Source organism: Zootermopsis nevadensis, unplaced genomic scaffold (assembly GCF_977971745.1).
Source record: "Zootermopsis nevadensis isolate Lab colony 2312 unplaced genomic scaffold, Znev_1.0 Znev_ptg000016l, whole genome shotgun sequence".
NCBI classification, from domain to species: Eukaryota; Metazoa; Arthropoda; class Insecta; order Blattodea; family Termopsidae; genus Zootermopsis; species Zootermopsis nevadensis.
The window spans coordinates 2,030,112-2,045,932 of record NW_028259148.1 but is presented as its reverse complement, the minus strand read 5'-3'; the positions used below and the strand labels follow the sequence as shown (position 1 = coordinate 2,045,932).

Genomic DNA, 15,821 nt, shown 5'->3' with positions numbered 1-15,821 from the left:
TAATCTTCAACCATATCATTTTTTTTTCTCATATTTTCGTTTACAATTTTTATCCGAAGCTCATCTCGATAATATTTAATCATTCAGTCCGTACCGCGAAGAAAACACAACTCTTAACCGTTACGGAGATCGAATGGTTAACGCTCGTTAGGGAAATAATGGGTGTTTAATCTGATATTCATACGAAACACATTTTGTAGTCAAAACGCAGAATTACCGAATGTTCGAGCTTGTGGTTTATAAACAGTTCATCCTCGCCTTTGGTAGTTTCAGATTATTTTTAATCTGCGTAAGGCATTGCAGGTTTCAGTTCAAGACGTCGAAAACGAAGACCCTGCCAGTGGTCTATCTGCTACTAAATAAGATGAATATTCTGTTCATTATTCTTCTGTGGCTTAAGACTTTCAGCAATTGGCTGTCATTAGGTTAAAATTTCTCGCAGTGCAGACTTTGTGTGTACGTAATCCGAGCAGATCGTAAAACGCAGATCGAAGATTTACCGCCCACTTCGTGTCATCTGCTTCACAAGAATTCACCGAGACACAATTTCTCCGAGCACAGCTGAAAATAAGATTTGCCTTCCTAAGAAGAGACAGAAATGGAGGACTGGGTCAGATAAGGGTAACAGAAGGAGGGTGAGAGAATTTGAGGCAGAGAGGGTGGGAAATCTGTGCGGGGGTTGGAGGAGACAAAGTGGGATGAGGCTGTGTGTAACAGTAATTTGCCACAAGGGTCCACTTCATGACCGGATCTCGAATTAAATGAAGCACTTGCCTGTTCAGAAGTTAGTGTCCCGTGGAGTTATTATACACGATACATGAACATGGCGGCTGAGCGCAGGGCTACCTACAGCTCATGTATGAAAGCATCGTACAACGTACGACACAAAATCTCGCCCTGCAGTTCGTAATAAAGTGTCCGAGGGAAAACGTGCATCGCTCATTCACAGAAGTCTCTTCCTCAGGACCCCAGATTATTTATACATATTTAAAGCTTTAAAATTCAGTGGTAACTATATATACCAAGTGCTCTGACTTACACCAACTGTGCATTTAGACCAACACAGTGTATTTATATTTTTCATATGATTCTCAGAATAAACAGCGATTATGTTGTTAAAAGGCATTCGTCGTTTAGGTAAGCTCCGATTTTAAATAATTAATGTTACAGCTGAAGTCTCGAGTCTTTGTCGCTTAAAAAAATTGTAAATTTTTTCGTAGAAAGTATTCTGATGATGTATCATTATGAGAAAGAACTCATTATAAAACTTGTATTCATATTGTGAAGTAAAATGTAAAACAGAAACGAAAATTAGCACACAAAAAAAATACTTTGTGACTGTGCCTATGAAGTCCTTATTATGTTCAGAAAATCTACAACAAACAACGTACGAGGTACAAGATGAAATTAAGAGACTAATTTATTCTATAAATTTTGTTTTATTTCGGATCAAAAACATTTATTTTTAACCCGCCTTTAAAAATATAAAAGATCGAGATGTAAAAAAAAATCATATCATTTATGGATATTAAACCTTGTCTCGTCTTTTCGGGAGAACGTAAATCAGCGGTATTATAAAACAAAATGTTTGGGGGGGGGGGGGGGGGAAAGTGTGAACTCAGTCGCGTAGCTTCATGGCTAGTTGATGGCTGTCTTCTGAGTTGTAGCGACGTGTAGTCTGGTAGAAGTTTAGCGACGTTTCAGAGGTCCTTGCCGCTTCCATCATCAGGTCGAACCATCGTCCTGATATTGGTTTAGTTAAAGTCATTGAACTTCTCGCCCTGCAGACCGACTGCCCTTCCTTCAAAATTATAAATTGAAGGTACCGACGAGATTGCTTATCTGAACGTATATCAGGTCATTACATCGGGCCCTTCCGTCGTATTCAGCCACTTTCACGAGATGATTAATGGTGAAGGATGTGGAAGCCATGACCCGTACACATTTGTCGTACTTATTTTCCTGTCATAAGCTTCATTTGATGGCATTTGTTATAACAGCGTTGTCCAGCTGGCGGCCCGTGGGTCACGTCCGGCTCGAGGTAACTTCCAATCCGGCCTTCAGAGTTATCTGTTAATTTGTTACAAGATCATTTTCCGAATGAACAGGAAAGTGGTTATCTTGTATGTTGCTTTACGAACAGCGGCCACACATGGCGTCTACTTCAAAACCCTGTTTTAAAATGTAAGTTTTTTTTCAGGTAAAAACTATGAGACACCAGCTATTGGCAGGAAGAAATTTAAATATGTGTTGCCTTGTATTATACCTGCTTAAATCCTTTATGTATATTTACAACTTCTTCCAGAGAGGTTCGGTGTATTTCTGACGCAGATTTTTATTGGTGTAGTATCCGGTTTGAATCTAGGTTTGCTTACAGGCTTTCTGAGTAAAACATTTAGTAATGTTTCTTCGTAAGATAGTGTAGTTGCGTCATATTGTGATTTATTAAATTAAAATTAAATTATTTGGTTATTCCGTCAAATCACAATGTATTTAAAATAAGATAATTAAAATAATTAAAATATCATTCTGTGTTCCATATCGAATAATCGATTTACAATTGGAACAGTTACAACATGTTTCGGTTTTATTAAACCATCATCAGGTGTAAAATTATATTAAATTTAAAACTCAATTACAATTTTTTACAATTTTTCGTAGTGTAGTTTTTTGGAGGTCGTGTCCAGATATTTTTATATAATGGATCAACTTTATTGTTTGAAGTGATGCTTTTGATGTTTACATCGGTCTGTGAAGTAAATTATTCAAAGAAACATTAATGAATATGGATTAATATAGAAAACAATTAAATAAATAATATTATAAGGAAAGTAAAATAAACATACCAGAGATGAAATAGCAGACAACACAATTGTGTCTGGAGGTGATCCAGAAGTATTACCGTATCCGATCAAGGTTTATTACTGAATGCGGTTGCTAGTGGGGAGTAGGTGAAAGGTGGTTGTCAGAGTTGGGGTCAAGGAACTGAAGGGCATTAAAAATGGGGTTATTAAGGTAAATGTTATTGTCGTTAAGGCAGATGTTTTGTTTATAAGTTTGTTGTATGTGATATTTTTCTATTGTATCTCTATGTCATTTATTTTGTACTATTTTTAGAATGCCCATTGTTTCTGTTATTGTATTGTATGCGTGTCCTGTATTCAGAATATGTTTTGCGTATGCAGAATTATATTTGTTGTGTTTTATAGCGTGCGATATGTTCTTTATATCTGTGTGTGAAAGTGCGGCCAGTTTGACCTATATATGTTAATGGGCAATCTTATTTTAATTATCTTATTTTAAATACATTGTGATTTGACGGAATAACCAAATAATTTAATTTAGTAATGTTTCTTCGTCAATCTAAGCTCATGCTGGGATATTACCAGTGTAAGCCTGTATGCATTTCATTGAAGCCTATTTTAATATTATCTTGTAATTTACACCTAGGTCTTCGAAGTGGGCTGTTTACTTCAGATTACAGAGATTTGTGTGTTTATCAGCCGTCCTATTTCTGCTACATTCCCCACCCATCTTGACCTCTTTAACTTGCTTATCACAAATTCTTCCCTGCTCCATCCTGTCGACTACGTATCTTTTCGTGGGTTTTCGTTTGTAGGAATTTTTTCGGACGACAGAGTAGCATTTAATCTCTGAGGTCACTGTTCATTATCGACGGAGCTATGTAGATGGTAAATCTAACTAATTAACACCCCAGAGACTTAATTAAGCTGCATACCTCAACTTGACCTCCTATGGCGTAATATTTCATGCTGGTATTGTAATTCTCCTGAAGCATTTAAAACACCATTCAAGATAGTGGTAATGCAGGATTTATCCTAATTTTCCACAGGTATCTTGACTGAGATTTATCGAGGTTTTTGCAACGCACATTCATTGATAATACCTTGAATTATGCCAGGTCCACCTCCTTCCATTATCTTATGTGATGTATAAGTCATAATCTAATCCTGCGTTGTATTGTGTTGGCTGCTAAGAGCGTCGTTAAATAAACCATAGTTAAATGTCCATAGATCTATGAAATGACGTCATGCATGTATCATAGAAACCTGTCCAGCATTCAGGGCCCTCTGATTTGAAAATACTTAAACGAAAAGCCATATTAGTTCATAGGAACTTGTTCGTGGTAATATTAAGTTTCTCAATCTTAGAAATGTCTTTATTCGGTTTTTACACTTTTTGGGTAGCTCTGTCGGTGATTTCTGTCCGCCTCCATGTTTCTTCCTCTGGTCAAAACAAACACGATGGTGCAATTAGATTCAACCCCCCCCCCCCCCCAGTTATGTAACTTTCGTTGTGTGTGCAGAAGAGGACACAAGTAAACTTAATTTGGTCAGAAGGTGGTTTATCGCAGGGTGCCCTGCTATCAGTCGCATGTAATGAATGTTTACGTGTTGGAGTTACGCTTGTAGCAGGGTGCCAACGTAAGAAGTTCTGATTAGTTACTTCTAGGGAGACATCTGATGTTGGGTTAAGTTAGGTTAGGTTAGGTTAGGTTGGCTTAAGTTAGGTTAGGTTAGGTTGTGTTGGGTTAGGTTGAGTTAAGTTAGGTTAGGTTAGGTTAGGTTAGGTTAGACCGTGTATATTGTACGGTATCCACTTTCCGCCCAAGACGCCACGACGAATATAGTCCCTCTGATCGGCGTCGACTCTCTGGCATCGCGCCCACCGTAATTCAACGGGTTTGACGCCATTTTTGGCGTCGCGACGCCTGGCGTTGATTTCACAAAATCGCTCTCAAAGTGTTCTCAACTGTTTGAGACGTTCACGTGTGATACAATGATGGCTTCGCGGCTAGTAGCGTCGCGACGCTCGGCGTCGGTTTTCTACTTCAATATCTGCTGTACGTTAGGCGTATTTCGAAGGCAACGCCATGATCAGCGTCGCAACGTTAAGTTAGTTTCGGTTAGGTTAGGTTCGGTTAAGTTAGGTTAGGTTAGGTTGGTTTAAGTTAGGTTAGGTTGGGTTAGGTTGGGTTAAGTTAGGTTAGGTTAGACCGTGTATATTGTACGGTATCCACTTTCCGCCCAAGACGCCACAACGAATTTAGTCCCTCTGATCGGCGCCGACTCTCTGGCATCGCACCCACCGTAATTCAACGGGTTTGACGCCATTTTTGGCGTCGCGACGCTCGGCGTCGGTTTTCTAATTTAGTCCTCGCTGTCATCGGGTCACATCTGATGAACATTTGTCGTTATTTGAAAGCGTCGCGATGGTTGGCGTCGCGACGCCTGGCGTCGATTTCACAAAATCGCTCTCAAAGTGTTCCCAACTGTTTGAGACGTTCACGTGTGATACAATGATGGCTTCGCGGCTAGTAGCGTCGCGACGCTCGGCGTCGGTTTTCTACTTCAATATGGGCGTTACGTTAGGTGTATTTCGGAGGCAACGCCATGATCAGCGCCGCAACGTTAAGTTAGGTTGGGTAAGTTAGGTTAGGTTAGGTTAGGTTGGGTTAAGTTAGGTTAGGTTGGGTAAGTTAGGTTAGGTTAGGTTGGGTTGGGTTAGGTTAGGTTAGGTTAGGTTGGGTTAGGTTAGGTTAGACCGTGTATATTGTACGGTATCCACTTTCCGCCCAAGACGCCACAACGAATTTAGTCCCTCTGATCGGCGCCGACTCTCTGGCATCGCACCCACCGTAATTCAACGGGTTTGACGCCATTTTTGGCGTCGCGACGCTCGGCGTCGGTTTTCTAATTTAGTCCTCGCTGTCATCGGGTCACATCTGATGAACATTTGGCGTTATTTGAAAGCGTCGCGATGGTTGGCGTCGCGACGCCTGGCGTCGATTTCAAAAAATCGCTCTCAAAGTGTTCCCAACTGTTTGAGACGGACACGTGTGATACAATGATGGCTTCGCGGCTAGTAGCGTCGCGACGCTCGGCGTCGGTTTTCTACTTCAATATGTGCGGTACGTTAGGTGTATTTCGAAGGCAACGCCATGATCAGCGTCGCAACGTTAAGTTAGGTTGGGTAAGTTAGGTTAGGTTAGGTTGGGTTAAGTTAGGTTAGGTTAGGTTAGGTTGGGTTAGGTTAGGTTAGGTTAGGTTGGGTTAAGTTAGGTTAGGTTGGGTAAGTTAGGTTAGGTTAGGTTAGGTTGGGTTAGGTTAGGTTGGGTTGGGTTAGGTTAGGTTAGGTTAGACCGTGTATATTGTACGGTATCCACTTTCCGCCCAAGACGCCACAACGAATTTAGTCCCTCTGATCGGCGCCGAATCTCTGGCATCGCACTCACCGTAATTCAACGGGTTTGACGCCATTTTTGGCGTCGCGACGCTCGGCGTCGGTTTTCTAATTTAGTCCTCGCTGTCATCAGGTCACATCAGATGAACATTTGGCGTTATTAGAAGGCGTCTTGATGGTTGGCGTCGATTTCACAAAATCGCTCTCAAAGTGTGCCCAACTGTTTTAGACGTTCACGTGTGATACAATGATGGCTTCGCGGCTAGTAGCGTCGCGACGCTCGGCGTCGGTTTTCTACTTCAATATGTGCGGTACGTTAGGTGTATTTCGAAGGCAACGCCATGATCAGCGTCGCAACGTTAAGTTAGGTTGGGTAAGTTAGGTTAGGTTAGGTTAGGTTGGGTTAAGTTAGGTTAGGTTGGGTTAGGTTAGGTTAGGATAGGTTAGGTTAGGTTAGGTTGGGTTAGGTTAGGTTAGGTTAGGTTGGGTTAGGTTAGGTTAGGTTAGGTTAGGTTGGGTTAGGTTAGGTTAGGTTAGGTTGGGTTAGGTTAGGTTAGGTTAGACCGTGTATATTGTACGGTATCCACTTTCCGCCCAAGACGCCACAACGAATTTAGTCCCTCTGATCGGCGCCGAATCTCTGGCATCGCACCCACCGTAATTCAACGGGTTTGACGCCATTTTTGGCGTCGCGACGCCTGGCGTCGGTTTTCTAATTTAGTCCTCGCTGTCATCGGGTCACATCTGATGAACATTTGGCGTTATTTGAAAGCGTCGCGATGGTTGGCGTCGCGACGCCTGGCGTCGATTTCAAAAAATCGCTCTCAAAGTGTTCCCAACTGTTTGAGACGGACACGTGTGATACAATGATGGCTTCGCGGCTAGTAGCGTCGCGACGCTCGGCGTCGGTTTTCTACTTCAATATGTGCGGTACGTTAGGTGTATTTCGAAGGCAACGCCATGATCAGCGTCGCAACGTTAAGTTAGGTTGGGTAAGTTAGGTTAGGTTAGGTTGGGTTAAGTTAGGTTGGGTTAGGTTAGGTTAGGTTGGGTTAGGTTAGGTTAGGTTAGGTTAGGTTGGGTTAAGTTAGGTTAGGTTGGGTAAGTTAGGTTAGGTTAGGTTGGGTTAGGTTAGGTTGGGTTGGGTTAGGTTAGGTTAGGTTAGACCGTGTATATTGTACGGTATCCACTTTCCGCCCAAGACGCCACAACGAATTTAGTCCCTGTGATCGGCGCCGAATCTCTGGCATCGCACCCACCGTAATTCAACGGGTTTGACGCCATTTTGGCGTCGCGACGCTCGGCGTCGGTTTTCTAATTTAGTCCTCGCTGTCATCAGGTCACATCAGATGAACATTTGGCGTTATTAGAAGGCGTCTTGATGGTTGGCGTCGCGACGCCTGGCGTCGATTTCACAAAATCGCTCTCAAAGTGTTCCCAACTGTTTGAGACGTTCACGTGTGATACAATGATGGCTTCGCGGCTAGTAGCGTCGCGACGCTCGGCGTCGGTTTTCTACTTCAATATGTGCGGTACGTTAGGTGTATTTCGAAGGCAACGCCATGATCAGCGTCGCAACGTTAAGTTAGCTTGGGTAAGTTAGGTTAGGTTAGGTTAGGTTGGGTTAAGTTAGGTTAGGTTGGGTTAGATTAGGTTAGGTTAGGTTAGGTTGGGTTAGGTTAGGTTAGGTTAGGTTGGGTTAGGTTAGGTTAGGTTAGGTTAGGTTGGGTTAGGTTAGGTTAGGTTGGGTTAGGTTAGGTTAGGTTAGACCGTGTATATTGTACGGTATCCACTTTCCGCCCAAGACGCCACAACGAATTTAGTCCCTCTGATCGGCGCCGACTCTCTGGCATCGCACCCACCGTAATTCAACGGGTCTGACGCCATTTTTGGCGTCGCGACGCCTGGCGTCGATTTCACAAAATCGCTCTCAAAGTGTTCCCAACTGTTTGAGACGGACACGTGTGATACAATGATGGCTTCGCGGCTAGTAGCGTCGCGACGCTCGGCGTCGGTTTTCTACTTCAATATGTGCGGTACGTTAGGTGTATTTCGAAGGCAACGCCATGATCAGCGTCGCAACGTTAAGTTAGGTTGGGTAAGTTAGGTTAGGTTAGGTTGGGTTAAGTTAGGTTAGGTTAGGTTAGGTTAGGTTGGGTTAGGTTAGGTTAGGTTAGGTTAGGTTAGGTTGGGTTAAGTTAGGTTAGGTTGGGTAAGTTAGGTTAGGTTAGGTTAGGTTAGGTTGGGTTAGGTTAGGTTGGGTTGGGTTAGGTTAGGTTAGGTTAGACCGTGTATATTGTACGGTATCCACTTTCCGCCCAAGACGCCACAACGAATTTAGTCCCTCTGATCGGCGCCGAATCTCTGGCATCGCACCCACCGTAATTCAACGGGTTTGACGCCATTTTTGGCGTCGCGACGCTCGGCGTCGGTTTTCTAATTTAGTCCTCGCTGTCATCAGGTCACATCAGATGAACATTTGGCGTTATTAGAAGGCGTCTTGATGGTTGGCGTCGATTTCACAAAATCGCTCTCAAAGTGTTCCCAACTGTTTTAGACGTTCACGTGTGATACAATGATGGCTTCGCGGCTAGTAGCGTCGCGACGCTCGGCGTCGGTTTTCTACTTCAATATGTGCGGTACGTTAGGTGTATTTCGAAGGCAACGCCATGATCAGCGTCGCAACGTTAAGTTAGGTTGGGTAAGTTAGGTTAGGTTAGGTTGGGTTAAGTTAGGTTAGGTTGGGTTAGGTTAGGTTAGGTTAGGTTAGGTTAGGTTAGGTTAGGTTAGGTTAAGTTAGGTTGGGTTAGGTTAGGTTAGGTTAGGTTAGGTTAGGTTGGGTTAGGTTAGGTTAGGTTAGACCGTGTGTATTGTACGGTATCCACTTTCCGCCCAAGACGCCACAACGAATTTAGTCCCTCTGATCGGCGCCGACTCTCTGGCTTCGCACCCACCGTAATTCAACGGGTTTGACGCCATTTTGGCGTCGCGACGCTCGGCGTCGGTTTTCTAATTTAGTCCTCGCTGTCATCGGGTCACATCTGATGAACATTTGGCGTTATTTGAAAGCGTCGCGATGGTTGGCGTCGCGACGCCTGGCGTCGATTTCAAAAAAATCGCTCTCAAAGTGTTCCCAACTGTTTGAGACGGACACGTGTGATACAATGATGGCTTCGCGGCTAGTAGCGTCGCGACGCTCGGCGTCGGTTTTCTACTTCAATATGTGCGGTACGTTAGGTGTATTTCGAAGGCAACGCCATGATCAGCGTCGCAACGTTAAGTTAGGTTGGGTAAGTTAGGTTAGGTTAGGTTGGGTTAAGTTAGGTTAGGTTGGGTTAGGTTAGGTTAGGTTGGGTTAGGTTAGGTTAGGTTAGGTTGGGTTAAGTTAGGTTAGGTTGGGTAAGTTAGGTTAGGTTAGGTTAGGTTAGGTTAGGTTGGGTTGGGTTAGGTTAGGTTAGGTTAGACCGTGTATATTGTACGGTATCCACTTTCCGCCCAAGACGCCACAACGAATTTAGTCCCTGTGATCGGCGCCGAATCTCTGGCATCGCACCCACCGTAATTCAACGGGTTTGACGCCATTTTTGGCGTCGCGACGCTCGGCGTCGGTTTTCTAATTTAGTCCTCGCTGTCATCAGGTCACATCAGATGAACATTTGGCGTTATTAGAAGGCGTCTTGATGGTTGGCGTCGCGACGCCTGGCGTCGATTTCACAAAATCGCTCTCAAAGTGTTCCCAACTGTTTGAGACGTTCACGTGTGATACAATGATGGCTTCGCGGCTAGTAGCGTCGCGACGCTCGGCGTCGGTTTTCTACTTCAATATGTGCGGTGCGGTACGTTAGGTGTATTTCGAAGGCAACGCCATGATCAGCGTCGCAACGTTAAGTTAGGTTGGGTAAGTTAGGTTAGGTTAGGTTTGGTTGGGTTAAGTTAGGTTAGGTTGGGTTAGGTTAGGTTAGGTTAGGTTAGGTTGGGTTAGGTTAGGTTAGGTTGGGTTAGGTTAGGTTAGGTTAGGTTGGGTTAGGTTAGGTTAGGTTGGGTTAGGTTAGGTTAGGTTAGACCGTGTATATTGTACGGTATCCACTTTCCGCCCAAGACGCCACAACGAATTTAGTCCCTCTGATCGGCGCCGACTCTCTGGCATCGCACCCACCGTAATTCAACGGGTCTGACGCCATTTTTGGCGTCGCGACGCCTGGCGTCGATTTCACAAAATCGCTCTCAAAGTGTTCCCAACTGTTTGAGACGGACACGTGTGATACAATGATGGCTTCGCGGCTAGTAGCGTCGCGACGCTCGGCGTCGGTTTTCTACTTCAATATGTGCGGTACGTTAGGTGTATTTCGAAGGCAACGCCATGATCAGCGTCGCAAGGTTAAGTTAGGTTGGGTAAGTTAGGTTAGGTTAGGTTGGGTTAAGTTAGGTTAGGTTGGGTAAGTTAGGTTAGGTTAGGTTAGGTTAGGTTAGGTTGGGTTAGGTTAGGTTAGGTTGGGTTAGGTTAGGTTAGGTTAGACCGTGTATATTGTACGGTATCCACTTTCCGCCCAAGACGCCACAACGAATTTAGTCCCTCTGATCGGCGCCGACTCTCTGGCATCGCACCCACCGTAATTCAACGGGTTTGACGCCATTTTTGGCGTCGCGACGCTCGGCGTCGGTTTTCTAATTTAGTCCTCGCTGTCATCGGGTCACATCTGATGAACATTTGGCGTTATTTGAAAGCGTCGCGATGGTTGGCGTCGCGACGCCTGGCGTCGATTTCACAAAATCGCTCTCAAAGTGTTCCCAACTGTTTGAGACGTTCACGTGTGATACAATGATGGCTTCGCGGCTAGTAGCGTCGCGACGCTCGGCGTCGGTTTTCTACTTCAATATGTGCGGTACGTTAGGTGTATTTCGAAGGCAACGCCATGATCAGCGTCGCAACGTTAAGTTAGGTTGGGTAAGTTAGGTTAGGTTAGGTTGGGTTAAGTTAGGTTAGGTTGGGTAAGTTAGGTTAGGTTTGGTTAGGTTAGGTTAGGTTGGGTTAGGTTAGGTTAGGTTAGGTTAGGTTAGGTTGGGTTAGGTTAGGTTAGACCGTGTATATTGTACGGTATCCACTTTCCGCCCAAGACGCCACAACGAATTTAGTCCCTCTGATCGGCGCCGACTCTCTGGCATCGCACCCACCGTAATTCAACGGGTTTGACGCCATTTTTGGCGTCGCGACGCTCGGCGTCGGTTTTCTAATTTAGTCCTCGCTGTCATCGGGTCACATCTGATGAACATTTGTCGTTATTTGAAAGCGTCGCGATGGTTGGCGTCGCGACGGTTGGCGTCGCGACGCCTGGCGTCGATTTCACAAAATCGCTCTCAAAGTGTTCCCAACTGTTTGAGACGTTCACGTGTGATACAATGATGTCTTCGCGGCTAGTAGCGTCGCGACGCTCGGCGTCGGTTTTCTAGTTCAATATCTGCGGTACGTTAGGCGTATTTCGAAGGCAACGCCATGATCAGCGTCGCAACGTTAAGTTAGGTTGGGTAAGTTAGGTTAGGTTAGGTTAGGTTGGGTTAAGTTAGGTTAGGTTGGGTTAAGTTAGGTTAGGTTAGGTTAGGTTAGGTTAGGTTGGGTTAGGTTAGGTTAGGTTAGGTTAGGTTGGGTTACATTCTCGCCATGTGAGTTGGGTCGTCTCAGCGGAAGGTAAATTACTGGAAGGAATGTATCAGTCAGGAAATGTCTGTGTCTACTGAGGTTCTCAAGGAGATGAATGTAGCAATGTTCTTTGGTTGTGACTGAGTGTGGACTCCTAAGTAGAAGACAGCGCTTCGAGGACGCACGCTGAAACTTTCTTATAAAAAAAATTGTAATATCTTATTCTGGTGTTTCATCTCATGAACGAAGACCGAGTTTTGGATAGGCAATATTAAAGATGGGCAGGTCAGCTTTAATTTTTTATGAATTGGTGGTTTAATATAAATCAGAGAGCTTAGATTAAAACAGAAGGGTCGGTTTCGAAATGGGCGTCGAAGCGTGTTATACTGAAAGTGAATTATATTTTTTTTTTCCAGTGTCAAGTTTGATGAATACACTTCAATACCCGCTAAATTAATAGAAAATGATTCGTTATAATAAATCAAGAGTGAGTTGTATTTTTAATTTCACGATGTTACTGGGCTGATTATTCTAATTTGATGTACTTCATCAGAATTATCCATTTTGGAACTTATTCATGTAGAAACATGCCCATACTTTAATTATAAAAGTACGTACTCATGTAAAGGATCACATTGGTCATTGTCAGTCAAAAATGTGCTGAATTATAATATATCAGCGTCTGAATGGGATATAAGTATTAATAAATATTGTGACTAACACAATGTGTTTTTACGTTGCCCTGTGAAAATTCAAATTGGGCAAGTGATTTTAACATGTCAGCAGCAGAAATTATGTGAGTGCGTTCCCGCGTATTGCAATTTGTGGTATTTATTTTTTTTTTGTATAAAATGATTCAAACGCCAGCGATATTCTTCATTTGTATATTTGCACACACATTGGACGAGAAATATATTTGTGGTCAAACAGATTCCTACCTTACCGGTTGTGTCAGTCTTTGTAAGTTACCGCATTTAGTTCGCGTAAGTTGAAACATGAGGACTTACATTTTAAAACGTAACCCAAACACGATCACATGTTACGGTACAGACATTGAATCAGAACCAGGTCCGCCCACGTGCAATATACTGTCATAACACTCGAGTGAAGGTCATTTTGGTTGCTAGGCCGCTGTCTACTCCGGTTGTGTAGTTTGGAACATGTTGAATTTACGAGATGGACGTGTCGTTAATTCTCAAACAGAATTCCGCACTCAAATCGTTTGCTGCTGTTCATGAAGCATTTGACAGTTCGTGTCCTGACAATGAAGTTCCGAGTAAGTAAGTGTTCGTGAAATTGACTTTGAATTAGGATGATATTAAATACTTCATGGTTAAGTGTTTTGAGGCTGAAGTGGTTTGGGATTGATGTTTGGGTTTTGAATCCCTGAAGATGAAGACGGTATTTTTATTCGAAACGTTGGTCACAGCCCAGAATAAAACAATCTTGAATGAGACGTTCTTAATTAAAACTAGTGAACATTATATTACGATTTCAGTGTGCAGTTGAATTTCATGTGGCGATGTAAATACTGAATGGATAATTTATAAAATAGAATATTGTATTCCTATAACCGGGTAGTGTTCTGATATTCATTTTTTATTGGTTTCCTGTACAAAGAGTGTTGGCGTTTTGTGTTTCCTTTCGCTGTTCATCTGTTCGTGATGAGTTCTTTTTGCCATGGTACGTTGCACGAGGTAATTAATGATCGACGATGATGTTCTGTGTGACTAAGGCACACCCACATGGAGCATCGTTTTTATTATGGTTAGAACGTCTGATAATGAGGAGTTGGTGGTTTATACAGGGCATCTACTGTTAGGATAATAAATATAGGAAGATGTGGTGATGGACTAGGCGTACGTCTAGGGTGTGGTATCTGAATTTTGATGAGAAACGTAAAAAGAAAACTCTTACTTGCAAGGCCGAGAAAGGATAACATTAAGAGGGATGTTGGAGGAAATTGGTGTTGTAAGTTCTGGTTTTGTAACAGAAATTTGAGGGAAGTATGTCGTGATTATCTTAAACAGTACTGAAATAGAGATTTTTTTTTTAATTTCCAGAATATCTTATGTCGGGGAGTCCTCGGACGTACCCCACTGCGAGCTCCTGCAGGCCGCCCAAATCACCCGCCGCGGTTCAGGTGTCAGCAGGGGGAACCGGTTCTGGCAGCAAGGACTTCCTGCAACCCGGGGACACCGCCGGCCTAGCTCCAGCGTCGAAGACGAACACCATCAGTAGTCAACACCGGTGAGTTCTCACAGTATCACGTAACATGTCATCATCATCTCCCAATTTAATAGCCGCTGGACTCTACTGGGACTGCGGAGTTTTTGAGAATCTACAATTAATAAAATTAAGTTCTGACGTTGGCGACTATGGTAGCAAGAAATCGTGTTTGTGGTGGGGTTTGGCGGAGTCTGCTGTTGGCATGGTCGGTTTAGTGTCGATGCATTTGGCACAAATTTGGCTCCATTCACAGTGAAAATGCTTAAACATTTAATTCTCTTCATACCAAGAACTCGTATAAGTAATGACTTAATGTCCATACGCTACTGTAAAAATTATTTTTGGCTATTACTTTAGATTTTACTTTAATCTTTGTTGGTGTTATCGTGGTTTTATATAAGGTGTTCGGTATTTTAGTATCTCAGAAACACGGCTGATAAATTCGAGGACGGCGAAAATTAGTTTTGCGTATGGTGGAGTACAATAAAGACAGGAGAAAGGAGAACTTTATATTGGAACAGAGAAAAGTGGACTGGGGTAATGCAAATAAGTACGCGCCAGATCAGATCATTGTGGGGGGTGTGGAGACCCCGGGAGGCGGGGGGGAGGGGGGTAATTGAGTTTGGGGTGCGGACAAACTTGAAGACACGTGTTTCCCGCTGCACTCTAATCGGGTCATATCGGCAGCCCAATCCTAAACGTTCATGAGGGCCTTTGCCGTGAGACTGTGTTCAGTATCGGATTCAGACAAGTCTCTTACAAATAAGAATATTTATTAGAACTGCATACAGTTACTCATTTATTACTTAAGGTTTTATTATTTTATTTTTGAGTTTTGATACCACTGTTTCGGAGAAGCATACTGTTTCCATCTTCAGAGCTCAAGTGTCGAAAGTGTTAAGTCGTGCGATCTGAGTCTGAGGAAGGGTCCCACGTCTTTAATCTCCACTTTCCCGCTTTCTTATGTCCTTGTTACTCTTACAGTTCCCACCTTCTCTGCCAAATTCTTCTTTAACTGTGGTCTGTGACCCCAGGCTACACAGAGCAACACATTTTGCGGGATCCTTATGATAACGAGTGCGAAAATTGAAATGTAAAGACACTGAATTATCACACATTGAAAACGGACGAGTAATCGGAGTAAAGCTCCATGCATTCTTAACTTCGACGATGGTTCTTGAATAAACACAAAAACATTGGTTACACTCCCACGTGAAACTATGATCTCGTATCGTACAACATTTTAGTTTCACTCAGTATTCTTTTGGAAAAACCCATTCGCTATCAGCCGTTCATGGCAGCGTCCAGTCGCAAGAATTTTAGTACGAAAATAAATGCACGCTTGATGGAAAGCGAGTTTCACGGCCCCCCACTTTACAACTCAAATAGCCTACAGACCGCGTTGCTTCCTTGAACTGGGGGTTATGGAAACATATTCGGTTTCCATGTTCAATTTGTAGATTACTCTCAGAATAGAAACAAGCCTTCGTATTGACACATCGACGTATTTGCGGGGGGAAAAAAGTACTTTTCGTTTCCTGGTTAAAATTGATCGTGGGGTAATTTAATTATTATTGTAGGATTTTAGGTTGAGTCCGAAAATTTCTGCCTCCTGGGTTGTAGCGCCGTGTAGTCTGGTAGAAGTTATCAACGTTTTTCACACATCGCCCTGATAATGGCAGCATCAAGGACTTCTGAAACGTTGGTAAACTTCTACCAGACTACACGACGTTACAACCCAGAAGGCGGCCAT

The 15,821-nt window shown here is 43.4% G+C and overlaps 1 protein-coding gene across 6 annotated transcripts in view; it reads left to right on the top strand.

The window, feature by feature from the left end:
* Ten-a (Teneurin-a transmembrane protein) overlaps positions 1-15,821 on the top strand; it is a 582,153-nt gene that overhangs the window by 437,325 nt on the left and 129,007 nt on the right. For all 6 annotated transcript variants that reach the window (XM_087349368.1, XM_087349369.1, XM_087349367.1 and 3 more), the window contains one exon: positions 13,903-14,089. In XM_087349368.1, coding sequence (XP_087205494.1) covers positions 13,903-14,089 — 187 coding nt within the window. The remainder of the gene's footprint in view (positions 1-13,902; positions 14,090-15,821) is intronic.